The following is a 27,816-nucleotide window of genomic DNA, read 5'->3' on the forward strand; positions in this document are numbered from 1 at the left end:
AAAGCCAGTGACATCCTCTCTTTCCATGCAGCAGCTGTGCAGTCTGTACCTCAACAGTTTGTACACATTTAGCATCACTTGGCGTTGTGAGCAGCCTTTAGCAGAAAACAAGGTTTAGCAGACAAAGCGCCTTCACAACACATAATCAGATCAGGGCCCATATGCACATCCAGTCACTACCCAGGGACCATTAGCTTTAAAGTTCTGTTACCCAAAGGCTCCGTGCACATCTGTAAATAATCGCCTTTTAAACCAAGTACACCTGGCAGCTGCTGAGTGTCGTACATCTGTGGTATCTGGAACATCCCTATCCAAAAAATTGGAATTGTGGACGCCCAACTACGTGTAGAAATTAATAAACCTGGTGAGTGGTCATGGTATGACTAAGAGAAGATTAAAAAAAAACATTATTCATCAGAGGACATGGACATTTTAATACGAGACTGTAGACTCAACAGCTGTTATCAGCGAGTCCATGGGACTGAAGGTTTGGATAAAGATCTCGAACAGAGTAGATGGCGTGTTTCTGAGCGTACAGTAGAAAACTTGAGAATAAAATAAATAAAAAAGCTGCTCTGTGGAACAAGCCTCACAGCAAAGCCCAGTTCCTTTGAACTGCACAACTCTACAAGCAGCTTTGATGGACTCCAACATTCACCACACACATCTAGGAAGGACCGAGACACATGAAAGCGAAGAGCCAAACAAACTAACGGCAGCGAGCCTCGCTGGTTTGAGACTTTGACTGTCTCCCTTACCTCAAATTCTGTGGGAACTACATCTAAATTTGCCGTTTAGCTTCACATTGCCATCTTTTTTCAAAGGATTTGTTCGATTTATTCGACGTCCACCTTAGAACACCCCAACAGGTGAGGTAATCCTGCCGTTAGCGCCTGTAACGGTGGGGTCTGCATCTAACTCATTCATTCTCTGTTGGGGCAGTAACCTGGCTCATGCAAACCACTCAAACATTTCTTCACCGTAAGGACGAACAGTCTGTTTTCCTGGCTAATGGCTGGATGTGCATACAGGCCCCCATCAACAAGATTAATAAGAAAGAAAACCTCAGTTACAAATTTCAATATCACTGCAAGACTTGTACTAAAGCTTAGCATGTTAAAGCTCTGATTTCACTTTAATGCACAGTCCACAGTGCGTTCCTGAACATCCAGTCTTTGCTGTAGAGCCTCATTTTTAAGTAAAGAGGCCGTGTTAATAGTTCACAGAAAATTCAAAGTAGTCTGCAGGGGCTAAGGTGCTCTCATGACACCACAGGACCAGTGAAAAGGAGGCTCTAATGTTTGCTCCACAAGCATCTTTGATTCTTGGCGGCACGGCCTCTGACCTTTTTGACAGATCACCGCATCAGCCATCGAAGGATGCTCAGTGGGGCAGTGCTCCCAAGCTTTAAAGAACCATGACCCATGAGTGAACTCCTTTAACCCTTTCCCTGCTTTGGATGTGTACATTAGATGTAAATTTTAGGACCATGAATATCTGAAGCACAGCTCATGAAAGAGGTCTTCTGCCCAGGGACGACTCTTTGAGAAGAACGCTGTGGGCTCCGTGTTTCTTGAGCCTCTTGTAAAACCGTCCAACCACACTCATAGAATGGTTTACAGGTAAACTCTGCAGACATGTTGTTATCACTGTGAAGGCTCTTACTCCTAAGCTTCAATCCCTCAGATTAGATTTTTTTTTCTCCCAATTAGTTCCAGATGATTCAGTGCATTCTTCAAATGTGTCAGACCAAAGAAAACTTAGATCAGATCATCTTTGTTCAGATTAACACAGAAACTCTGCATACTATCAAAAGCAAAATAACTACATCCCAATAAATACAACAAGAGAGACCATGAACAGACTGCTGACAATAAAAGATTAGTGAACAATAACAAAACAGACAAGATTCAGTCTGAAAAATGTACAGTGGTTGCTGAGCACTCCAGGCAACTTTAGGTTTTGTTCTCTGCCAATGAGATGTTAACGTCTGTGAGAACATAAACCAAGAGCAGAACATGTCTTCTAACAATGTCAGCTAAAGCTCTGTTTACACTTCATCACAAAGAGACAGATTTAAGGTGGAGCTGAACTTTAAAGGCTCCCAGTAGCATTGATGGACACGTTGGCCCCATTTCCACCAAGTGGTCCAGTACGGATCACTACAGTTTGGTACGGATTGGATCCATAAAGAATGATCCTGTTTGCGTTTCCACCATGCCCCCTCTTGGCAGGTGGCGTGTTAGCCAGATGCCGATAGCTGCGTCAGCTAGGTAATAGCGTGACACCATAGCAGTATGACACAGTGTATCCTTTTAAAAATTGGAATGTGCTTTAACACAACATGGTAAACAAAACGCAACGATGAAGACATCCAGCAACTGCTCTTCTCTGTGATTGGCATGTGGCTCTTTGTTACAAGGCTTAACCAAGCTTTGTTTCAGAGAAGGCTGTGAGCCACCAGGAGAAATACAGCCGCTGCTGTCACACCTTCTGGGGTTGGATGAGTATGTCTGGCACCCCAAGAGAAGGGTACCAAAAAGTGGTACAGTACAGGTCAGTAATTTGGGGACCTGTCCCAGGATTAGTCAATGGAAACTGCTACAAAATGGGTGCTGTACCAGGATGCTGAACTGAACCACTTGGTGGAAACTGTACCATTGAGGCTGTGAGGGCCAAAAGGATGTGGCATGAACCTCCTTAACCAAGGACACATGAGCGCGGTCCATCGTCTTCAAATGGCAAGACAACTTTCTTGTCACCATTCCTGGCTCTACTCTTCCTGCTATATCAGGGAACTCAGGCTAAAAGCAGAGCAAATCCTGGATCATTCATGTTCATTTGTTCTCACTCCACCCTGTGGTATTTGCCCTGCCAGGTATGCCCCAAACAAAAGCTGCACTGTCTGTCTGCCTCCAAAACCTGGGGTTGTTGACTTTTTCAAGCATTTTTTCAGCTTCTCCATGAAATGTGATGACCTGCTCGCTGAGACCCTAACATGGGTTTCTCTGACGAACGCCTGTGTGTCTTTTCTAATCAGCAGTTTTACTGTTTATCACAGATCACTTCTGTGCTAACCACAGTGCTAAAAACTCAAATAAACAGATTTACTCTGATTTAATGACAATAAACAGGAAAAAGGATGGTGAAACAACTGAGAAAACAAAGCTATTGCAATTCTTGGATAAAGGGAAAACTCACCACCTGTAAACTTTAACCTCTTAAAGACCCAGCGTCCACATGTGGACATTACATCTCTGCCTCTCGGACCCATGGTACTTCAGTTTTTCAAACTTTGACCCATTAGCCAAATTTAGGGACACTGCCCACATCATCTCTTGGTGATATCACAACATTCCACCCATTTTGGTGGAAAAAAAAACATATTAAAGTCAAAGAACACTAATAATAAACAAGAAAATTGAGAACTCATTACACAAATCATCAAATTTTGTCTACAATGACCAAGTTTAATTATTATAGGTCTTAAATATCCCAAGTAGCCAGGTGACTTAAAAAATGCACACCAGACAATAGCTGGGGTCTTCAGAGGTTAAAGCTGCAGTGTGTCACACTTCAAGATCAAGTGGAAAATAAACCCAGATGAACTGGAATGATGAGAATCTGCATCATGTTCTGCATCCAGTCTGGAAATTTCACTACATGGCTGGACTAAATTTGGCTTTGCTTTAATCAGAACCCACCAGTGTTTCCGTTGCTCATGTTATTCAAAGCATGTTGAGCAAGTGCTTTAGCGCAGTGTTCCTTTAAATATGACACAATCTGCACACATGACCAGATTAAATATACAATGAGGATACAAACATTTCATGGTATAACACAGACCAATCAGACTGCACTTGATCAACAGAGACGACAGTCTGCAGTGCAGTCTGTACACTTTACCCACAAATCACTCAAACATAGAGCAACAGGTCTCGTCAACAACCAAAAGTGTGGATTGAGTCAAATCTTAAATCCTTACTCCCTCTGTCTGCTTCACGGCTGTCATTAATGAATTAATTTGTGTGTCTAATAAAGAGAATGGTTTAAGTTCACAGGAGGAGACTGATCCTAATGACGACTATAGCAGGCAGCTGTACTGAGTAGACTTGAGTAGTCCAGACTGGGTGTACAAGATGCATGTTGGTGCGGAGTAGAGGGGCACCTATGAAGAGTGGTTTCCTAATGTGCAGTGAACACGGTCGTGACGCTTCCAGGGTCTAAGGGACAGGTGTGGGATCCAGCGGGATGTTGGCTGAGACAACCACACTCTGAAGGTGTGAGTGCGAGTCAGTGGCTGTGTTGGCATGTCTGCGGTGAGCGTGAGCTCTGCATCTAGAGCTCCTCGGCCATCTGCAGCAGAGAGTTGATGGCAGCATCCTTGTTGCCGTGCTGTGCGTCCAGCACCGTTTGGACCACCTCCTTATCCAGGTTTGGAAACATGTCCTGCAGAGCCTTTAGGTCCTCTTCACTGCACACGGGCCCCTGGACAGCCGGCATGGCAGGTGGCATTCCCACAGGAACCATACCCTGGTTGTAGACTGCAGGCACTCCTTGAATCATAGAGATGACCACGTTTACACAAAAACATGCAACCACGCACCAGTGTGTTCATTTCTTTTTAAAAGCATTCAAACCCTGTTAGGTGTCAGCTTGCCTCAGCAGGGAGAACACTATACCCTCTGCTGTTGGCAGGTCAGAGCAGGATCTGTGGGTGTTAGACCACAGGCCAGGACCCCAGAATCAGGGCTGTGTGATTAATGGTTAAAAGATCGTAATCTGTTTCACACGTGTACATGATCTTTTTCTACAGCTTCTACAGTTTCATGTAGCAGATGATTTTGTCCAAAGCGACGTACAACACAAGCAAGAATTTAGACAGAAAGGAAAACCTTAGTAAGTGCAACAAAGCGCTACAAGTTATCTGGCTGCAGGTGCTGCCTTTAATGCAAGAAGGTTTTTTTCTTTTTTTGTATGCCGTCGCTGTCTCCCGTGCTTCTTGGTTTTGTTTCTTTGGTTAGAGTTTTTGGTTTGAACTTTGGTTTTTGAATTTAGTTTAATTTATCTTTTAATTTTCATCAGCATTTGGGTCCTCCCCCGTTTTGTTTCCCTGAATTTCCTGTCAGTTTTAAGTTTTACCAACGAAGCACTGTAACATTCAACAAGTTATACATCTCCCAATGTTTCAAAAACAACACAGCAAACTTGGCGCGAGCCTGATGCTAACGTAAACAGGAAATTGCATTGATTAGCTATCAGTTTAATCAACAGCGCCTCAGCCCTGTCTGTTTTGTGCAGGGACACTGGGAGAGGCTGGGACTCACCAAGTTTAAACCCTTCATTTTAGTCTTTCTTTATGAGCTGGGTTGGAAAATATTGCGATGTCAGATCCCTTGAATAAATACTAAAGACTGACTCGTGTGTTATGCATTTTTGGGGAAAATATGGCTCCTGATATAATCATCATCATCACCATCATTCAACTTTTCCACTGGCTCTGGTGTTACAAAAAGCAAACTTTGAATCGGATGTGTCAAAGAAACGCAACTTTAATTTAATCAGCATCCCAAAAACTGTAAAAGAATCACAGCAAGAGAAAAACATATCGTCCCAGCCCTTCCAAGGTAGCTTAACACAGTGGTCAGTCACGGATATGTGACGATGATAGGGATCGGTACCTTTCACATTTGAAACGATACCGTACCAATGCCTGGTACCTTGCAATCGATCCCGGTACTCAACGGTACCAAATTTGGGTACTTTTGTGTTAATGTGGTAAAAAATATCAATTTGTTTAATAATATGTTTTTTTTCAATTGAACATATTTATTCTTCAATATATATACTTGGAATGCTGTGTTCATGTCCAGCATGGAAAATCGCCTACTGTTTTACTCCCTCAAAGTCACAAGGATGCATTTAGGTACCTAAACATGGTACCTTTTGACTTTACATGAATCGGTACCCAGTACTTTTGTCAGAATTTGGTCAGTACCTAAAAAAGTACCTGCTTTGGTACCCATCCCTAGACGATGAAAAGTTTGAAACTTTTCCTGACATTTCCTTTTGTGTCAGTCAAAAGCCCCATTAACCTCTTTTATGAGTTTGGAGAATCACACTCCTGAGTCATACTGCTACACCAAATATGTGTGTGTTTGTGTTTGTGTGTGTGTGTCAGAGAGACTGATAGCTGTGATCCTGTGTGTATCTAACCTGCAATGGGCACGTATCCCACTCCTTGCTGGTAGACAGAGGGCATCAGGACCACAGGTTGGGTCATCATTCCTGCAGGTAAGGACTGACACAAGAACAAAGATCCTCAGACCCTGAACTCCAGGGTTCCTCTGATGAGGAAACAGACATTTCTGTGATAAGCATCATCTCATTATGATCAAATCCCCATGTTTCCTCTCTTTTTGTGGTTCTCTGCAGTTTTCCCACATCACTGGAAGAAACATCCAGCACTGAAAAGCTGAAAACCTCAAAATACATTGATTCATTTCCAGAGAACCAGGTTTGAATCAAAGCTTTCTCTGGGTTTGCAGTGTAATAGAAAAAGTAACATCCTACATTTCATTTACGCCAGCTCAGCTTGCCTCACGCCTCTGTTTGCAGAGGCCAGGACAGTGAAGAGAGCAGGAAACTGGGAGACACATGCGGGACAGACACCACAGCCCGGATCTGAACCCAGGCTCCCTCCATGGGGACTACAGTCTCTGAATGTAGGGCCCATGACTCAGGCCATGTCCACACGTAGCCGGGTATTTGGGAAACCTGATATATTTTTATACGTTTACGCCTGTCGTCCACTCCAAACCGCAGCTTTACGGATGTCGGGCATTGGTTAACCACAGCCCCCTCTGGTTGAAAGGAGTCTTAAAACTACAAACACTGCAAGTGTAAGCCAAGAAAAAGACGAGTGGGACATTAACAATGTAGAAAAATATATTTTCATTGAAATCCAGGAGAGAAAACCTTGGATGAAACTGTCATTTATTTTCTGAGGACCGACCTGGATGTAATCTTTGAATTTTGTCTTTTCATTTAACAATTCTTAGGACTGAGGCAAAGGCTGAGGTCAGCTGTTAAATATGTTGTTTGTATTTGCCTTATACAAAGTAGAGCAGATTTTCTGTACGTAGAGTGTACTTCCAATGAGAGCTTCTCTAAAGAAATATTCATAGATTTACTCACAGCAAACGACATCACCAGGTTGATCATGCCCTCTTTGTCATCCCCCTGCCTGCCACTGAGGCTGAACCATTCGTCAACAACGTTGCCCTCTCTCAGGCCCTCGGGGATGGTGACATGAGTCCACGCTATCCTGTCATCCATGGAGAACGCCCTCTGATTGGCAAAAAAGCAGAAAACACAACATTACACTTCAAGATAAAGTTTTATTTCACCCAAATCAAGACAACTAAAATGATAAGAACCCTGTAGCATCTTCACATGATTTAAAGCTTAAATAAAACTCTATTTTTTTTTACTGGTGTTTCAGAAAACCTTTATTTCAGCCTCTGTCTGAAACACTTTGTTTCAGCTGCTGTCTCTCAGGCTCCCTGTTCCACAAACCCCCTTCCCTCTGATTGGTTGGCCCCCTGGAGACCTGCTGGGGGCAGAGCTAGGGACAGACCTCCAATGTGTCATCAACCAGTCAGAAGGTCGCTGAGTGATGACCTCATCATTTCAGCAAGTCTCCTGGAGATCTGGTGCTACTTTTAGTTTGAGGGTTTTGATCAGTCCAAAAACAGATTCAGGGATTTCTACTACATGTGAACATGTAGAGCAGGGCTGGCCAATATGGGGCCCGCAGGCCAAAGTTGGCCCACCAGGGATTTTTTTTTTTCATCCCGCTGCCCGCAGCCTGAATTTCTAATTCATGATCTGTTTACTGTTGCACTTTTTCTCCTGACCACAAACTAACACTGTGTGACATTGGGAGTAGGGTGGCACTAGTCCTGTCAGGATCTCTCAGATCCATGACCAGAGAGTGAAAGGATGCAGGGTCATGGATCTGAGAGATCTGGGTATGAGACAGTGTCACTCTGACAGGAGGAAGTTAAAAAGTAGCAGGGAACACGAGTACTTTTTTACAGAAATGGATCCCACAGCAGTTTGCCTGATATGTAGGCAGAAAGTGGCTGTTTTATAAGAGTATGATCTTCATAAATCAATGTAAATACAGCTGTCATTTATAGGGGGAAAAAATCTAAAGCAGGAGTCCAGTTTGATTACTATTTCCCAGGTTGTATTTCACTAAATATCTCTGAAGACACAGGCCCAGTATTTGTATCATATGGATGTTCAGTAACTTCATGCTGTGAAATGCAGTAAAGATTACTTGTATTAGTACTTGAGTATTTATTTTACACAATTATGCTACAGGCATATTTATTATCATGTACTGCATCATAGATGTTAAGTTTTGGCCCACGACCCTCCACCCTGATTGTTTTTTGGCCCTTTACTGAAAAGAGTTTGGGAAACCCTGATGTAGAGGTTTAAAAATCTGCATAAGCTCAGTCTGAACATCCATCATCGTTACTGAATCCTCTCTTTAACATGACTCAGCTTAACGAGACCAGGTTAACCCCTCCAAGCCCTCACCTCATCAAAGATCTCCAGGTAGAAGGAGTCCACTCCTGGAGGCACAGTGCACTGGATCACCTTGTTCCAGCGGGGGTTCTTGGCCCCATTGTGCGCAGTTGGTGTTTCATAGACTGCATAGCCCAGTCTGATCCTGCAGTAAGGATCCATCCGGGTCATTCCATAGTTTTTAGCCAGCTTAGCCTGTTCAGAAAGAAAAACAGGTCAAAACATTTGTTAAATTCCAGTGAGAATCAGCGAAATCTTTTTTCACCCAGGCATACTGCCAGCTGGTGAGCTTTACTACAGACATGGTTGCTAAGAGAATCAGCACATGAAAAGTGAAGCTGAGTTAGAAAATAATACTCGCCCCTGTGTGCCGATAGTGAAGTTAGCTATTCAGTCTGAAGTTCTCTTAAACAGACCTTCAGACTCAAACATTTTCTCCTGCTTAGACTGGAGTAATCTTCTGAATACACGCACAAGTCTGTCGCCTTGTATTTGGCTTCATGTTAAATTTTGAAGTTATTTTAGGGTCCTTTTGATCCCCACAGGCACTTTGTGGTCTTAGCACAGTTACATTTCTAACTGTCTCATCCAGTTACTACGGTGGCTGGTAGGTCTCAGACGATTTGCAAGAGCCACAGCGCAAATGCAAAAGCAGTAACACAGCAGAAGTACACACAGTGGGAGTGGAAAGAGGTCAGTTATCCCTGCACACACAGAGAAGTTGTGGAAAAGAGTAAATGATTTTCTTTCTTAACTTCAGCTTTGATAAGTAAAGCTTTGTAGGGGTGTCACCTTGTGATATTCTTCATGGTACTTTTTTCAATTTAATAGCAATATGTCATGTTTTAGCTTTATGAATCAGTCATGTCATAATGTTAGCATCATACCAAATGTTTCATAGCTGAAGTAAAAAAAACAATCATTTAGTTACTTATATATTTTTTCTGTGTCTGTTAAAATAACTATCCTCGTAACTTCCACAACCTTCTGGCTGTACTTCTGTTGTGTTGTGGCTTTTGCATTCATGTTGTTGCTTTTGCAAATTGGCTGAGACCTACCGACCACTGTGAGTGACCCACTCTATTCATTAGACCTGGACCAGGCATGGGCAAACTACGGCCCGGGGGCCACATGCGGCCCGTTAAACGTTTTAATCCGGCCCACCGAACTTGAAAAAATTAAATGAATAAACCTTGTTAATGTTTTATTTTCCCTGCAGTTCTGATGTTTTCCCACTAGATGGTGCACTGTAGATACATTGTCTTTGTTGAGGTGAAGCATAGGCCTATAACTCCCTGTTTGCACTTTACCCTCTGACCCATCAGCCCTTCTGTAAAGATGAACGAACCTAAGAAAAGGAAAGTGGACAAAGAATGTCAAGTATTCAATAAGGAGTGGACAACTAAATATTTTTTCACTGAATACCGATCATCTGCTGTTTGCCTCATATGCCAAGAAACTGTGGTGGTTTTTAAAGAGTATAATATTAGCCGTCACATTGCCACAAAGCATGCTAACTATGCTAGCAAGCTGTCAACAGAAGAACAGGAAGCTGCTGCTCAGATGTTGGCAGCTAATTTAACCCTTGTGCACTGCTATGGCTGAAAACTGCCACTTGGGGTAAAATTTTATCAGTTATTTGACCATAACTTTACGTGTATTACAGCAAATTGAATGAATTTTGGGCAGGAACCTTATTTTTACATGCATTTTGAAAATATGATTTTAAATATTTTCAAAGGGTTTAAAGCCACTGTGGACAACTTTACTGTACACTCGTACTGTTATGGCTGTTTTCAGCAACTAACTTTTGACTGCTCTAAAAACCCATCCAATCAGTATTTTTTTCTACTTTTTTCACACAAATCTCTTAATCCACTTCTGCCCTGCTCAAAACTACCAAGCATTGAAAAATAATTTACAAATTTTAATACCTTAAGGGCAATGAAACTGATAGAACATCACTGATTATGGGAGGGTTAAAGACGAAATGACCTATATTCTATATAAAAAGCCATCAGAAACCAGAGATTTTTTACGTGACATCATAGTCTTAGATATGTCAAAGATTTGTGGCATCATTGATTTTGAATCATTTCTCATTTTTTTGTAGCATCAATTTTTTTTCGAAAAGTAACGCTGGTGCTGTTATGGCTGTTTTCAGCCACTAACTTTTAACTACGCCAAAAACCCATCCCATCAGTACTTTTTTCTACTTTTTTTTGCTAAAATCTCTTAATTCACCTCTGTCCTTGTCAAAATTACCAAGCATTAAAAAATTAATAAATTTGTTTTACCCCTGTTCTATACGAGATTCTTTTCTATGTGTGGTTTTTCTCTCATCCCCTTTCAGTACCATTACATGGCAGTAATGCACCAATTCGCCATTTTCTTTTTCTGTGTGTGTGTGTGTGTGTGTGTGTGTGTGTGTGTGTGTGTGTGTGTGTGTGTGTGGTTTTTTTTTATATTTTTGCTCTCTTTTTGGTGTTTGTTTTTATTTTTTGTGTTTGTTTTTCAAGATTAATCATCTTCAGAATCTGACTCTCCTGAGTCTGTTGTGATGGTGTCAGGTTCTGAAGATGATTCATCTTGAAAAACAAACACAAAAAAGAAAAAAACAAAAACAATATTGAAAGCAAAAACAAAAAAAGAATACAAACACAAAAAAGAAAGCAAACACAAAAAACACACACACACACACAAAAAGAAAACAACGAATTTGGTGCATTAGTGTCACCATGTGGGGTGTGAGGTAACGCGACCATTTTGCGGCTCAGAGTCAGAAGAATCATCTATGACCATCTCAAGAGCTTCAATGATGCTGAGCTTCCTCTCCATGTAGCTTTCAGCCGCTTTTCTCATCAGAAACTGATCATGAGGATGAGTGAAAGACCTGAGCGCAGGAATGGAGCAAGCAGGTGGCAGGTGCATAATCACCCTCTACATTTTGTTTTTGTTTAGTCTGAGTGTACCCTTCGTAGTTCTAAGAGCTGGAGTAAATGTTTACATTATTTTCCAGGATCAATTCACAGAGGTCAGACCCATCATGTCATTTTTCTTTTTTCTCACCAACTCGACTCGACAAACAAAACACACAGCCTCAAGTTGAATTCTGACTCAGCATGTTACTACCATGTAATGGTACCGAAAGGGAATGAGAGAAAAACCACACACAGAAAAGAATCTAGTATGGAATAGGGGTAAAAAAAAATATTAATTTTTTGATGCTTGGTAATTTTGACAAGGACAGAAAGTGAATTAAGAGATTTTAGCAAAAAAAAAAAACTAGAAAAAAATACTGATGGGATGGGTTTTTGGCGTAGTTAAAAGTTAGTGGCTGAAAACAGCCATAACAGCACCAGCGTTACTTTTCGAAAAAAAATTCATGCTACAAAAAAATGAGAAATGATTAAAAATCAATGATGCCACAAATCTTTGACATATCTAAGACTATGATGTCACGTAAAAAATCTCTGGTTTCTGATGGCTTTTTATATAGAATATAGGTCATTTCGTCTTTAACCCTCCCATAATCAGTGATGTTCTATCAGTTTCATTGCCCTTAAGGTATTAAAATTTGTAAATTATTTTTCAATGCTTGGTAGTTTTGAGCAGGGCAGAAGTGAATTAAGAGATTTGTGTGAAAAAAGTAGAAAAAAATACTGATTGGATGGGTTTTTAGAGCAGTCAAAAGTTAATGGCTGAAAACAGCCTTAACAGTATGAGCGTACAGTATATTTAAGCAGTGCACAAGGGTTAAAGGCTCAACAAAGTTTTTAACAGATCAAATATAACGCCGCTCCACAGACTGACTTGCTGCCAATGTTTCGTCCTTGCACTGGTCGTTGTTGACTTTTGGCACCGGGGAAACAAATCGAATAGAAGGAGCAGGACAAGTAGGTTACATCTGCAACTCCTACCGTTTTTGAAAAAAAGAAGACAGTCAGGAGGAGAGTGATGGTGATATCCTGAAGGACAACAAAACTTTCAGTGCTTTAAAATAGAAATGGTTAGTAGTAAAAAAAAAGGCACATTTAATTCATTTGATTTTCATTGTTTTATGACTCATTCCATAGTCTGATATTTTGTTGTAATGCTTTTCTTCATTTTCATTTGAAATTAAAGCACATGTTTTCTTCATATCCCAAGATGTGTATTTTTTCTCCAATGAGGTGGGGTTACCAAAGCACTCCATCCATCTGCTCCTGGTCCGGCCCCTTTGTCAAATGTTAGAACCCATTGTGGCCCACGAATCAAAAAGTTTGCCCACTCCTGACCTAGACCTTCCCCCCGTTCCTCATGTGGGACGGGGGTGTGTGACCTACTGTTTTAAAAAAAATGTTTATCAATAAAAATGAACTAAGAACGTGGTCACACTGGCAAACTGTACCATGCTTGAGCCCACTTCAACCGTAAAGTCCGGATCGTTTGGCCAGTGTGACTGCAAACGTGTCCTGCTTGAGCACGATTCACTTCTCTGCTTTGGCACGCTTCAGAGAGGTGGGCTTCAGCACGGTTCACTTCATGCAGGAGCACAAGCACACAGACATGAGGCATGATTCACGACGTACGATGGCCTGTATGGTCATGTAAACCCACGCTTCATGATGACGTAGGCATGCCATGCATGTGCATGATACTTGCTGAAGAATAGTTCACACTTGAGTGGTGTGACCACTGGCCGTACTCAGTCACAATAATTCAGTGATAACTAAGTGATAACTGAGTGATAACTCAGTGATAACTCAGTAACAATTCAGTGATAACTTAGTGATAACCTAGTAATAACTTAGTGATACCTCAGTAATAACTCAGAAATAAGTGATAACTTAGTGATAGCTTGATGATAACTTAGTGAAAACTCAGTAATAATTCAGAGATGACGTAGCGATAACTTGGTGATAACTCAGTGATAACTCAGTAATAAGTGATAGCTTAGTGATGACTTGATGATAACTTAATGAAAACTCAGTAATAATTCGGAGTAACAATTCAGTGATAACTTAGTGATAACCTAGTAATAACTTAGTGATACCTCAGTGATAACTCAGTAATAAGTGATAACTTAGCGATAACTTGATGATAACTTAGTGAAAACTCAGTAATAATTCAAAGATGACGTAGCGATAACTTGGTGATAACTCAGTGATAACTCAGTAATAAGTGATAACTTAGTGATAACTTGACGATAACTTGTTAAAACTCAGTAATAATTCAGAGTGACAATTCAGTGATAACTGAGTAATAACGCAGTACAAATTCAGTGATAACTCTGTGATAACTTAGTGATAACTTGGTGATAACTTTGTGATAACTCAGGGATTACCCAGTAATAAGTGATAACTTAGCGATAACTTGATAATAACTTAGTGAAAACTCAGTAATAATTCAAAGATGACGTAGCGATAACTTGGTGATAACTCAGTGATAACTCAGTAATAAGTGATAACTTAGTGATAACTTGACGATAACTTAGTTAAAACTCAGTAATAATTCAGAGTGACAATTCAGTGATAACTGAGTAATAACGCAGTACAAATTCAGTGATAACTCTGTGATAACTTAGTGATAACTTGGTGATAACTTTGTGATAACTCAGGGATTACCCAGTAATAAGTGATAACTTAGCGATAACTTGATAATAACTTAGTGAAAACTCAGTAATAATTCAAAGATGACGTAGCGATAACTTGGTGATAACTCAGTGATAACTTAGTAATAAGTGATAACTTAGTGATAACTTGACGATAACTTAGTTAAAACTCAGTAATAATTCAGAGTGACAATTCAGTGATAACTGAGTAAAAACGCAGTACTAATTCAGTGATAACTTTGTGATAACTTAGTGATAACTTGGTGATAACTTTGTGATAACTCAGGGATTACCCAGTAATAAGTGATAACTTAGCGATAACTTGACGATAACTTAGTTAAAACTCAGTAATAATTCAGAGTGACAATTCAGTGATAACTGAGTAATAACGCAGTACTAATTCAGTGATAACTCTGTGATAACTAAGTGATAACTTGGTGATAACTCAGGGATTACCCAGTAATAAGTGATAACTTAGCGATAACTTGACGATAACTTAGTTAAAACTCAGTAATAATTCAGAGTGACAATTCAGTGATAACTGAGTAATAACGCAGTACTAATTCAGTGATAACTCTGTGATAACTAAGTGATAACTTTGTGATAACTCAGGGATTACCCAGTAATAAGTGATAACTTAGCGATAACTTGACGATAACTTAGTTAAAACTCAGTAATAATTCAGAGTGACAATTCAGTGATAACCGAGTAATAACGCAGTACTAATTCAGTGATAACTCAGTGATAACTTAGTGTTAACTTAGCAATAACTTGATGATAACTTATTGAAAACTCAGTAATAATTCAGTGATGACTTAGTGATAACTTTGTGATAACTCTGTGATGACTCAGTAATAATTTAGTGATAATTTAGTGATAACTCAGTTATAACTCAGTCATAATTCAGTGATAACTCGGTGATAACTTAGTGATGAGTTAGTAACAACTCAGTTATAACTTAGTGATAACTTTGTGATAACTCAGTGATAATTTTTTCTTTCTTTTTTTTTAAATTCTAACAGTTTCCTGTTCATCTGATTTAAAGCAGAAAGTGAGATCACATGAAGGTCCTGACTTGAAGGTGAGCTCATAAAGACAGATGGTGTGATGTGAATAATGTTGCACAGGATTACACAAGACTGTTGTTCATGCGACAGCAAAGAAAAGGGGTTTTACCTGGACCACCGTGATGCTGAGACGCCCAACAGTGCCTATTGAGCCTCCATACTGCAACTGCCGAGCTGCCTGGGCATCTATCTGGACCTGCTGCTGCTGTTGGGTTGGAGTGATTCGCAGGAAGTCCTGAGGAAGCTCACCAATGTACACCTGAACACACAAACACACAGTCAGAGGTGCAGACTGAAAGCTAAAGACAGACCACATATCTGAAATCAGTGGACAACAACACACCTTCAGAAATCCATTCACCTTTGACAGGATTCAATTGTCAAGTTTTTAGAAAACTTTATTTGATTATAAGGCATAAAAGTCCAAATCCCCTGTCTCATCAAAAACTCTGTCTCACCTTTTTACACAGGGTATGATCCTTCCCCTCTGTTTAATATTTATATCTCCAGGTCAACCCATAAAATATTTCCTCTAGAAAAGTTTCACTTGAAAAATCATGAACTGTGGTGTCGTCATCCCCCCCCCCCCCCCCCCCCCCAAAAAAAAAGATAAAAATAATAATAAAAAATGTAATAATAATAATAATAATAATAATAATAATAATAATAATAATAATAATAACAACTCAAGGGTGGATCATGTCCCTTCAGCATGTGGAGGCTGGTTTATAAGACAGCTGTGGCTCTGTCTGCCCATGTCAAGAGAGCAGAGAAGAGAGCAAACCTGTTCATTCATCTCAGTGATGGGCCTCAGAGCTGTAGGATCTCTGAGTGGACATGCTGCTCCAGGCTGTTATAGATGGTGTGCTTCTTTGAGGTTAACCCTTAACACTAAATGCTGTGGCGTCTGCTCTTTGACTGTTTATGCTGTCAGTATAACTCCAACAGATCCTGGAAGCTGAGAAGCGCAGCTCTGCGCTGACACAGTAGCGGCAGCGCTGCAGGCGTAATGTTGAGTTTTGCAGCAGAGTGAGAAAGAGGATCAGAGCAGAGACAGAGGATGAGAAAGGGTGCATGCAGTGAGGGTTTACCAGTGTTTTAGAGGTGTCCTCTTTGTCTTTAGTATTTTCTTTGTTGTAAAAAATAGTTTCCGTATTTTATTTCCGGAAGTTTTGAGTGTCGCTTTGCCGTGTTTCTCTGTGTATTCTTGCTAAAGCCTGCTTTTTGCCTCTGTTGACTTATCTTTTTCAAAGTTCATCTTTTTATATATTCAACCAGTGGTTGTTCTATGAATGGTACTAGTAGTACTGTGCATGGTGGAGGAAGAAATGTTGAGGTGATCTACGAGGGAGAGGAGGGTTCCTGCTGGGTTGATGGAGGAGGAAGAGCAGATGGAGATACAGGAAGAGACTGGGGTGTCACCATACACTTTCCATTTCCCAATTTATTAAAGTAATTCTTTTCAATACCTTTTTTTCTGATCGGCTGTGTTTACAATTGCAGTATTATCGCTTATTTATCACTTTACTTTCTTTTATATTTATTTATTTTGGTTATATTGTTGTCGATTTGGTCCTAGAGATGCTCGCCTAGGGTGGCACTTTGGGCTTAGCCTTCAGCTGGACAGAAACTGCTTCAGGAAATATCAATCATGACAAAAACACCTGTGAATCACAGTGAAACTAAAACGTCCAGGCAAACTAAACTGCTTGTGATGTTGTATTATAGTTGGGATTTAATTTCTGTCATCTCAAGGCCTTTGGACCTGTGCATCTACAGTGTTTATAAAGAGAAAACTTGTCGAAAATTCAAATCTGCTTTTTATTCATTTGTTATTTAAGTCAGTTTAAATCAGGGATCACCAAGCTTTTTTGAGGCTGAGGGCTACCTCAGGGGAAATGAGTGGAATGAAGGGCTGCTTGTCTGTTACAAATTTCCTGAACAAAACTGCCCAGATCACTTTTTAATAAAAATAATAATGGTAGTTGAAGTATCACCGTGTGAAGAGACTGCTCACATGTCAATGTAAATTATTCCTCAAATCATAACAATGATGGTAGGAGACGTGTATATATTTCTGGAAGCAGTTCCACCTGTCCAATGGTTTTTGCAGGTGTCCAAGTCCCTCTCCCCTTCTCAAACGGAAAAGGGACAGGGTTAATTGTTAATTGATAGGGTTTAAGGGAAAAGGCTCGTGTGCTACATCCAGAGTTTCAAAGGTTATATCTCAGTTTGGGAATTATTGAAAAGGTAAATATTTCAATGTATTCAATCAAGTAAAAAGGGCATTACACTTTTCTATGTAAGGCTAACACAAAATTAAAGGTAAATCAAAAAGCAACGCATTCTTACTGTGAACAGAAAAGTTTCTGAGGATAGCTTCAGTGTTAAACTGTAAACAGGAAGAAATGAGCACATAGCATTCAGCAGTCGGGCTCACTCCTTCCGCAGCCCACATTACAGCGGACCCGTTAATCCGAGAGGCTTACACCTTACGTAACCCGGGCTATGCTGAGCACGTATCATCACCACTGTACGCTCAGTGTCAGTGTGTTTCACATGTTGCTGTTGAGTCCGTTCATGAGCTATCAGAGGCATTGGTTATTAGACATTAGTGAAGCTAGTCCCGTCGAGCTATGTGCCTGATGACAGACTGAGTGCGGCTCCAGCCGCAGCCTACCTGTCCCCGCTGGGTGCTGATGGTGGTAGTCATGGTGTCGGCTCTGTATATGACCGGATTCTTGTTAGTCCTCTCTGTGTGCCGTTATTTTCCCACTCCAGGAGCCCCTGATGACTCTTCTTTGATTACTGCTGGGCAGGAAGTGTTTCTTCTTACGCTTTGATGCGTCTTCTTCGTCTGAACTTCCTCCAATTCTTTTTCTTTGGCTTTAAAGGCGGATCGCAAACAGCTTTTTGGTGCATACCGCCACCTACCGCACAAGACTGTCAATGCCGAATTGATAATGGTTTTCAATATTTTGTCATTGTGATTTAACGTTCAAACTTTAGATTGACTGTTGAGCCTTTAGATTTAGATTTAACAGATAAATTCATATGCAACTTTTAGTTTGTATGATAATCAACAGATATAGAAAACAAGGGATATAACGTGTGTACATTTATGGATGTAGAAGATATACTTTATTAATCCCCTTGGGGAAAATTCTATTTTTACACTCTGAACATGCTATATATACACACACATGCACAAACAGCACTTCTGCACAAAGACATGCACTGATTTGAGGTCAGAGTGATGGTGCTGCACCTTCAGCACGCAGCTGAGCAGTTGGGGTTTTTTGGTGCTTTGCTCAGGGGCACCTGACAGCGCTCAGGAATGGAAGCCAACACCTCCCTAGGTATCAGCCCAGTTCCAATCTTGCACCGCACCTGGGCTTGAACCAGCAACCCTACGACTGAGCTACTGCCACCCCCAAATGTATGTGAATTACTTGTCTATTTATTTAGTGTCAACAGATGATAATATGATTTATGTTTAGGGAGTTTGTGATGAAGAAATAGATAACAGTAAATTCATCATTACTGGGTTATAAATAGGAGAAGGGGTAGGATTACATAAATTGATGCTTCTTCCTACTCCTTTTCAAACATGTCAGAATTGTTTCAATTGTTTTGGGGCTTATTTTTGTTGTTGCTGTTGTTTTGTTTTCCCTATTTTTTTTTTTTCTGTTTTTTTTTTTTCCCTATTTGTTTTTTCTGTTATATATATATATATATATATATATATATATATATATATATATATATATATATAGATAGATAGATAGATAGATAGATAGATAGATAGATAGATAGATAGATAGATAGATAGATAGATAGATAGATAGATGGATAGAGAGAGAGAGAGAGAGAGAGAGAGAGAGAGATACATATTATTGATTGCCAAATTACAGTTACTTTCTTTCATCCCTGAACAGAAAAATATATTTTAGTGGCTTAAGTTCCACTTGGATTAATTCCTGACTTCTCAGAGAATTCTATTGTGATGGATCAAGATTGGGAATAAAATCATATATTCTGTCTGATATTCATCTCTTTTAATGAGATGATGTAGTGTATGGAACTATGGTAACACTTGATAATATATTTGAACTGAAACTGAATTATCAAAATATGTAAAGTTGTAAATAAGAGTTATATCATAATTTTACATGTATTCTAATTAAGCATTCAGTACCAAGTTATGCCACAAGAGGGCCTAAAGCTCCAGCACATCTCCAAAAGTTATTTCATGTTCACAGAAATGCTCTGTTACCATATTTTGTGCTCAGCTTAATCCCGAGTGAGGACTTCCTTTATTATCATGAAAATGTAAGGCACATAGAAGTCCTTGTGACAGCACCACGCCAGCTAAAAAAAGTCAACAGTGAGAAGAGAGATCTGTGTTTTTCTTGAAGTAAAGGATGTTTTTTTTTTTAAATTTATTTTGTAGTGATGGTGGACACTTGAGCTGTACTGGCACAAAGAAAAAAGAAGGTCAAAGGCAGAAGAAAGTTAAACAGGAGATTGATAGAGAACGGGCTACAACAAGGGTAAAGTTGTTTGTGGCAATATTCGCTCCTACCCACATTTGCTGCTGTTCATGTTTGAGAGGATGACACCACAGGAGATGTAGCTGATGATGTTGTAGTTATTTTGAAAAGTTTTGCTTACAGTGAATATAACAAGCTTAAGAGACCTGTGACAGGTCTACCAGATCTAGAAAACCACAGGACAGACCCACTGAACAATAAGCTACAGAGTTGTAAGTTTGTTGGCAGAAAGAATTAGAGTAGTTCATTTACAGCAAAGTCAAAAATCAATGTTTTCTTCAAATGTTTAAAAAACATTTTGCATGCAACATGTTCATACTTGACAGATTGAAGTGCCTAGGATGTGTGTTTTGACATGTATTAAACTGAACTCTTAGCAAGGGTTTGTAATGACAAGTACAGTTACTACGCATGAGCATTTGGTAATACTGTAGAAGTAGAGTAGTATAAGAGTTGAGTGGGCTATTGAGATGTATGATGGTATACACAGGAGTGGAGAATTAACAGACTAGCTATGCTAGCACGATGTAAACAACATGTCTTATTCTATAAGGAATAATAACGTTACAATATCTTTTTGTTATCTATCTAATTCACAGGACAGAGTGTCATTTCTGTCACTACATGGGAGCATGTTTACAGTTCTTGGCTCTGTATCACACACAGCGAAGTTCTGCTCTGATGCACACACACACACACACACACACACACACACACACACACACACACACACCGCACACACATACACACACACACACACGCACACACACATGGTTTGTCTGGCACATTGAAATTGTTGTAGCATACTAATCGGCTACGCTAACAGGAGTGATAATGAAGCCTGAATTATCTGCCATCTAAGTTTATTCTTATAACAGCCCAACAGTTGTTGTTAGACACGCTGACATTTGTAAAGCTTTAAACCTGGAGCTGAATGAGAGCCGGTGGTGAAGACTCCAGGCACCCTTCTTCTTTCCCAGCGGGCTCCTCGGTCTGTTAGCACTGGCAATGGTACTCCTGCTGTTGATCCACTGATGGAGGAGTCTGTGACCGCAACCACTTCACCCGCTGCAGTTCTGACGGCTGCAGATGAGTCTGTACCCAGTACCCAGGGACTGTAATTAAAGACAGAACAAGAAGTTCCTCATCCAGCATGTCCTCCAGCTCCTGGAGTACAGCATTCAAGCATTCTGTCCTGTTTGGGTTACAGTGCATTGAGCAGCAGATGGATTTTAGATGCAACACAAAAGATATGAAAAGAAAGAAAGTAGATAAACATACAATACCTTTGCAAGGTCAATTTGCCTTTATGTTTGACTTTTTCCTCTTTTTTTAACCCAATAGAAACTTAATGGAAACCCTTTCATATGCCTGTCCAGTTAATCATTACTGCAGAGTCATTGCAGAGCTGTGTTGATTTAGCCTGACACTGTTTGCTCTGTAAGCCCTCTTCATGGTCTCACACACACACACACCCTGTGGAGTCTTTACAGATGATGTCAGTCAGTCAGTCCGTATGAGAAGCACTGTTAATAAGCTGTAAATAAAACTGTAAGAAGTAGATGTTTATTGGTTCACAGGTTAATTAACCTTTATCAGTTTAAGTCTTTGTAAGAAGGAAATGTGCAGGTGATGGGGTTTGATGGGGTCTAACTGCCAAACTTTCTTTGCATTTATTCATTAAATCTGTTCATAACTCTTTCTGATGTATATGTCTCTCCTGATTGAAACACTGAACTTTTCCTTACTCTGAGTATCCCACTTCACAGACTCCAGCTGTCCTTGTCTTCTTCTTTCTTTCTTTTTTTTTTTTTTTTTTTTTTTTTTTCTGCAGAAGGGGTCCACTTTCGTACAAGTTAAGGGAGTGGGGACAAGCTGCCCATTTTAAGTGCAGTCAGTGGTGTGACGTCAGTCTCATTTTAGGGGCTCAGAATGACCTTTGACCACCAGCTTATCATCACTTTCTCCTGGAGTCTAAGGGAGCCAAAGTTGGACACAGTTCTCCCCTGTGGCTCCTGGAGTATTTATAAGTTTAAAAGTAAAGTCTTAAAAATGTGAAAACTAAAGTGTTACATAACTATTCTTGGTGGAGCTGTTAAATATACAGCCGGACAGATGATGTTTGACAGCAAGGACAGAATGATTTGACACTAAACATGCTCTGATAACTGGATACTGACACCATTTGAAGAATAAAAATTCCTACAGAGTCGATGAACAAATGTTTTATTATGAAAGCCTTTTGTTGACAAAGGTTTTCTGTCGACTATTTCGGCCCTGGAGGGTTTGTTTTGTGGCACCTGCTGAACCTGATTTTGCACTTTTCAGCAACACAATACAAACAAGGTTATTAGATCCCTGCAGGGCAGTGCTTGTGTGTGTGTGTGTGTGTTTGTGTGTGTGTGTGTGTGTGTGTGTGTGTGTGTGTGTGTGTGTGTGTGTGTGTGAGGGAGGGAGATGGGGCAATCCGCTAACCGACCTCCTCTTCCTCGAGGGGAGGAAAAAAGCTCTGCCCTGGTTGTTGTACCTGTGCTGGGTGTGACACCAAAGAATGTTAAAGACAGCGTGAGCGGCGGTTGTGGCGCTGTAGAGGATTTTATCATCCGTGTTGATCCCGCACAGCAAACAGAGCAGAGAGGACGCAGCCTGCACCTGCTCTGTCGCGCAGCACTGACAGGTGAAGGTGAGACCGGCTGTTTTCTCTGACCTTGGTGTGCTGGAACAATGCTCTGCTTGAACTGTGAGGGAACTTTTCTCTTCTCTGTTTTGGCGAAAAGTTTCTGGTCAGCTGAAGTTTGGAGTTTAGTCTGAGCGGATGCTTTTCCTCAAGTTTTCTTGCTGCTTGCTCTGTCATGGCTCAGGCGAGATGAATAGACTCAGTGTTCTCTCAAAGATCAACACAAAGAGCCTGTGAGATCAGAGTGTCCTCTTTACACAGAGGGCTCAGGTTGACATTAAAGACAATGTGGCTGAGGATGTTTCCAAGCTCACTGTGACAGTTTGAAGCCTCTGCATGGACACTTTCTCACCTTGGTGAGGCCAGCAGAAAAGAAAAGGTGGAACATTGAGTGCTTTGACTGAGGGCAAAGCTCCTTTGTCGCACCAGGCCCTAAACAAACACCTGCTAATGGACCCGTCAAGCACCGTGATGTGTTTATGTAAAGCCTGAGGTCATGGAAAAAAAACAGCTTTTTAAAAATGATGCAGAGGTTTTCATAATCTGTAGTCTTCATTTATCTTTTATTTTGTGTGGTTAAAATGTCCAAAACAGCTTTGCTAACACTACAAGCAAGAGAAGTCAGATAATTGTGGGACCAACAGTCAGGCCTCTGTTGCTTTGTTGGGCGTAGTAATGAGAGGCTGGAGTCAAAAAGTTTCAACTGTGTGGGAGTAAAAATGAGAAACCCACGGGCTAGGCCTGCTTTACATCAGCAGCCTGTTAGGGAAAGGACAGCAGGGGCAGAAACAATAACTCTGATCTCTGATAGAGTGGAAATCCATGGATTCAGCAGACTGACAACAACAAGACTTTACAATCCAGAAAACAAACAAAAACACAGGCCACATCTGCAGGTGCCGGCCGGTGAGACGAGAGCCTCAGACTGGTGGTGACTGGTGGTGACTGGTGGTGACCCATGAGCCACTCCTGCTCCTTCATTTTGCTGCTCAGGTTGTGTCATATCAGGATTAATGGATGACAGGGTGTGACAAGTCTCTGATGTGAAGCAGAGAGGTCTTCTCCACCCTGGAGGGGTAAGGTCAGGGTTTTAGCTCATCTTACAGTCTGTGGTGTCTCCCATAGACTGTAAGATGAGTGGATAGCGTGGCTCCTACATTTACCACCGTATGGTTTGAAGGCAAAATTCCCCCGTCACAGGCGCTGCCATTGTAGCAGTTTGCAGCCAGAGTCTGCGCAGTAAAGACTGTGAGGGATTCTGGGAGAATCTGAGTGGAGCTGGGTGACAAAAATAATATATATATTTTTTCTTTTGAGCGTCTAATCACTTCTTGACCTTACCTCCCGACATATTTCTATGTCTAGTTTTCCCTGTGGTCTGGGGGGTGTTCAGAGCGATTTTGTCCAGACCGAGCTTCTCTGAGGCCTCAGAGGGAGAGACTGTAAATAATGAACATGTTCAATATTTGGGACTAGAAATCCTGTAGTGTTCTCAGAGAGGACCACGCACAGCGTGTAATGTCACATGTAGAAGAACAAAAGCCAATCAAGACAGGAGCTGACTCAGCAGAAGGATAGAAGAGGAAGTAACCATCTGTCATACCTGTGACGGCTTCCCCGCTGTCTCCATGACTGTTTTTCATAACCATTCCTCTTTTTTGGAAAGTAAGAGGCTGAAGAAAAAAAAACAAACCTTTGCTTCTTCTTGTTTGTCCAACATGTTTGTTTCCACCAAAGTCACGTTTTACTACGGGGGATCTGGAAGACTCAGAGTGAAGAAGCTGAAGCTCTGCTGAAGACTGGGTTAGTGTGTGATTGCTCTACAGTGAACACACACTACACACAGTGAGATCTGTACCATCTGTCTGTTGTTACCATCAAGTGTGTGCTCCCTGAATCTGTGAAGGTCTGGAGAATCTCTGATGTGTGCCAGCCTTTAAGAGCCATCGTCAAGGGGGTTCGACCAATCAGAATCAATCCGTGAAGTAGCGGTGCTTGAATTTACGAAGGTCGTGAGGAGCCACAGTAGTTACAGTTCATCATTAGGACGCTAGTCACATGAACAGTCATTGATTTTACTCATCTCTGGGTTTGGATTGCTGAGCTGAAACACTTCACAACAGGTATGAGGAACAACTGCTGGTGGTTAGCCCGGCTCTTCTCTCAAAAACTGTTTTTATGTGTCCAGACAACAGAGAACCAGCCGTTCACTGTTGTCCAAGCTGCGGATGCAGCGCAGAGAAGACCCTCTGATTTCACAGTCGTTTTCATTTTGACTGATTTGTTTTGAGCATCTGTGCACAAAGAACTAATCTCAATCCAACATTTCAGTTCAGGGTTGAATTCAAACATTAGCCTGCTTATTAGCTCTAATTAAGATAAGTTATAATTAATGTAACAATACACACATCCGTGCCCACTCTCCTTTACTGGCTCTCCACTCAGAGACAGACAGCAATGTTTTCTCACAGTGTACCGGCAGAGAGACGGTGTGCTGGACTCCTTTTTGATGATTGATCTTAAAAGAAGTCCCTGGTCCCTGTTTGTCAGTTTGTCCATGCAAAGAGGCAGATTGAGGAGGGGACGTCTTTGGCTCTTTGGGAAGAAAAAAGGAGAGTGCTCCCTCACTGACTTACTGAATTTTGAGGTGTTCATTTCCCTTGATTGCAGTATGTTATCATAAATAATTCAAGTAAAACATCTGATTGGGTGAAAAATACTGTTTCTAGTTCAATCCTCCAAAACTGAGTCAAGAACTTGATGGTTCTGATGAAGCCAGGTGCTCAACAAAAAGAAGCAACACGATGGCATACATTTTTCTTTAAAAGGAATGGAAATAAATGGAAATGTAAGATGTAGATTTATTTCACTGTTCACTGTGGAAACAAATAAAGGAGCTCATGACTTGAAGGAAACTCAACAATGAGTCGGGGTTTGCATTTACTCAAACAGAGAAAGATGTTTTGAAGCTTAAACTATGATTGAATCATGCAAAAAGTAAAATCTATCTATATATTTCATATATTTATTTATTTTTCTTCCTACAATGGGTTAGACACACCTCAGTGACACTGCCTCACTGGGATTTTTAAAGCATCCCCGAGGATTTGTTAGGGCTGTTTGTCTTTCTTGTGCTGTCCATGAGGTGACACACACACACACACACACACACACACACACACACACACTCTGTGTGTAAGTTGATGTAATGGGTGTGTCTGATGTGGATCAGGGCAGGGCTGTGGGTCAATATTTGTTTAGGAAACAGATGTGTGTGTGTGTGTGTGTGTGTGTGTGTGTGTGTGTGTGTGTGTGTGTGTGTGTGTGTGTGTGTGTATGTGTGGGGCAGTAACTGTGATATCTGTGAGAGCTGGTGTGCTGGTGTGTGTGTGTGTGTTGGAGCCGCTTTCTGTCCTCAGTCTCTCACAGATCAACTCATCCAACTTTTGGAGTTTGTTGGTGTAATGTCAGGGGTGATCAGTTACTCACACCTGTTTTAACTTGAATATGAAATGAGCAAGTCTCACTTCCTGTGAGGATATATATATATATATATATATATATATATATATATATATATATATATATATATATATATATATATATATATATATATATATATATACAGATGGAGGATTAAGGCCACGTTAAAGAAATAAGAGCTAAATAAATTAATCATATAATCTCATGAATGTACAAGAAGAAACTCATTAACTCAGTCTCCAGCTACAGGCTATCAGATGTTTTAAGAAATGTAGTATGAAAAATTTGACATCCCATGTGTAAAATAATTTTGATGATGCCACACCTGTCCTGGGAGAAGTTATTTCATGTCTCTGTATCATTCTTTGTCAGTGTTCAGACGTGTAGATGATTCATACAAACAGGAGTGAAAGTAATGTTCCACTGATGAGTTATTGATAAGGAAGAGACCAGTGAATATCTTTCTGACTTAACCAGAGCTCCTAACAAAGCCCCTTTTTCTTAGCTATCATAACATCAGCATAACATTGTCATGATCGTAATTATACTTATTTTAATATTGCTGATAAGACAAAAGATGAAATAATTCCTTATTTCTAAAAACAACATTGGAGTATAACATCAAAAGATGCTCCACAGTCCTCATTTCTGTAAAGGCACTCTCCTGAAAGCCTAACGCTATAGAGTTACATTCATGGCTTTATTCTTGTAATTAATAATCATCATAATAATAATGCTATATATATATATATATATATATATATATATATATATATATATATATATATATATATATATATATATATATATATATATATATATATTGTCAAAGAATAGAATAGAATAGAAAAGAATAGAAATGTATTGTCATTGTAACAAGTACAATGAAATTGAAGTCACAGCAGCAATCAGGAAAACAAAAGTAAGAAAGTGTATAGAAAGTGCAAAAAGGTCCATAAGAAAATAGATGCTGACAGCTTGTCCATCACTGTCCAGTCGGCCAGTCTCCACCTCCACAGGGTCCAGGACTGAGCCTCCCCAGCAGTCTGTTCAGTCTCTGTCTCCTGGATCCTGTCTGCTCACAGCAGGTGAAGCTCCTCCAATGAGGCGTTTGTGTCTGGTGTTAGCTCTGTTAGCCATGTCTGTGAATAGCATAATGCTACTCTGCCCTCTGGTATTCCCTCTTGAAGGGTTAGCATGGCTAGCTTGTCCATTTTATTGGAGATAGATCTTACGTTCCCACAGATCCTATTACAGTTCTTTTGCTTTCCCAGTGACTCAGAATCCAGAAACATCAGTACAACACTGGATGAAAGGTGCAAGGGTCTGTCAGGAGCTTAGAAACTCACTGACCTTTTATACACACACACACACACACACACACACACACACACACACACACACTGATTATGAGCAAATAGATCACAGTTAGGATGGTTACCTTTTGTAGCCACCATAATCCATTTGTGTCAACTTCTGTGCCAAGGTATCCGGCCAAAATCACAAAAAACTTTTGATTTAAAAATTTTCCAAGGTATTTAAACTTATAAGCACAACTGTGCAAACAAATGTATATTAAAATAAATGTAAAACAACTTCTTTGATATTTGACATCCTGAATTGGTTCTCCTTCGTTTGACGAATCGGGGGAAGTGTAATAAAGCTCAGATATCACAGCTCAATAGTAGAAGTCCGGCACTTTGACCTCCTGTAATGAAAAATGAGACCAAACATGTAATAAGTTGAAGTATGATTAAAAAATAGACAAAAAATTGCATTCTTCTTCTTTTCTTTTTTAATCTTTGAGTTAACCTCTTGTCCTCTGTCCGTCAGTGTGGAGCC

General features: G+C 40.4%; 1 protein-coding gene across 1 annotated transcript; it reads right to left on the reverse strand.

Annotated features, from left to right (window-relative positions):
- Positions 1-254: 254 nt before the first annotated feature.
- tollip (toll interacting protein) lies at positions 255-18,135 on the reverse strand. The gene is made up of 6 exons (XM_074665942.1): positions 17,942-18,135; positions 15,371-15,520; positions 8,614-8,796; positions 7,198-7,350; positions 6,217-6,301; positions 255-4,556 (listed from the first exon to the last, which is right to left on the reverse strand). The coding sequence occupies exons 1-6, from the start codon at positions 17,972-17,974 to the stop codon at positions 4,339-4,341; spliced, it is 822 nt and encodes a 273-aa protein (XP_074522043.1). The 5' UTR covers positions 17,975-18,135; the 3' UTR covers positions 255-4,338.
- Positions 18,136-27,816: the final 9,681 nt, after the last annotated feature.

This window comes from Halichoeres trimaculatus, unplaced genomic scaffold (assembly GCF_033239565.1).
Source record: "Halichoeres trimaculatus isolate MK-OKI-2021-1 unplaced genomic scaffold, fHalTri1.1 fHalTri1_scaffold_3, whole genome shotgun sequence".
Classification (NCBI taxonomy): domain Eukaryota; kingdom Metazoa; phylum Chordata; class Actinopteri; order Labriformes; family Labridae; genus Halichoeres; species Halichoeres trimaculatus.

Bases quoted from the DNA above. Each gene is read 5' to 3' on its own strand.
- tollip (XM_074665942.1), bottom strand. From the start codon at position 17,974: ATGACTACCACCATCAGCACCCAGCGGGGACAG. The intron at 15,521-17,941 runs GTAGGCTGCGGC...TTGTGTGTTCAG, and splicing joins TCAGCACCCAGCGGGGACAG to GTGTACATTGGTGAGCTTCC. The intron at 6,302-7,197 runs GTGAGTAAATCT...TTCTTGTGTCAG, and splicing joins ACCTGGTGATGTCGTTTGCT to TCCTTACCTGCAGGAATGAT.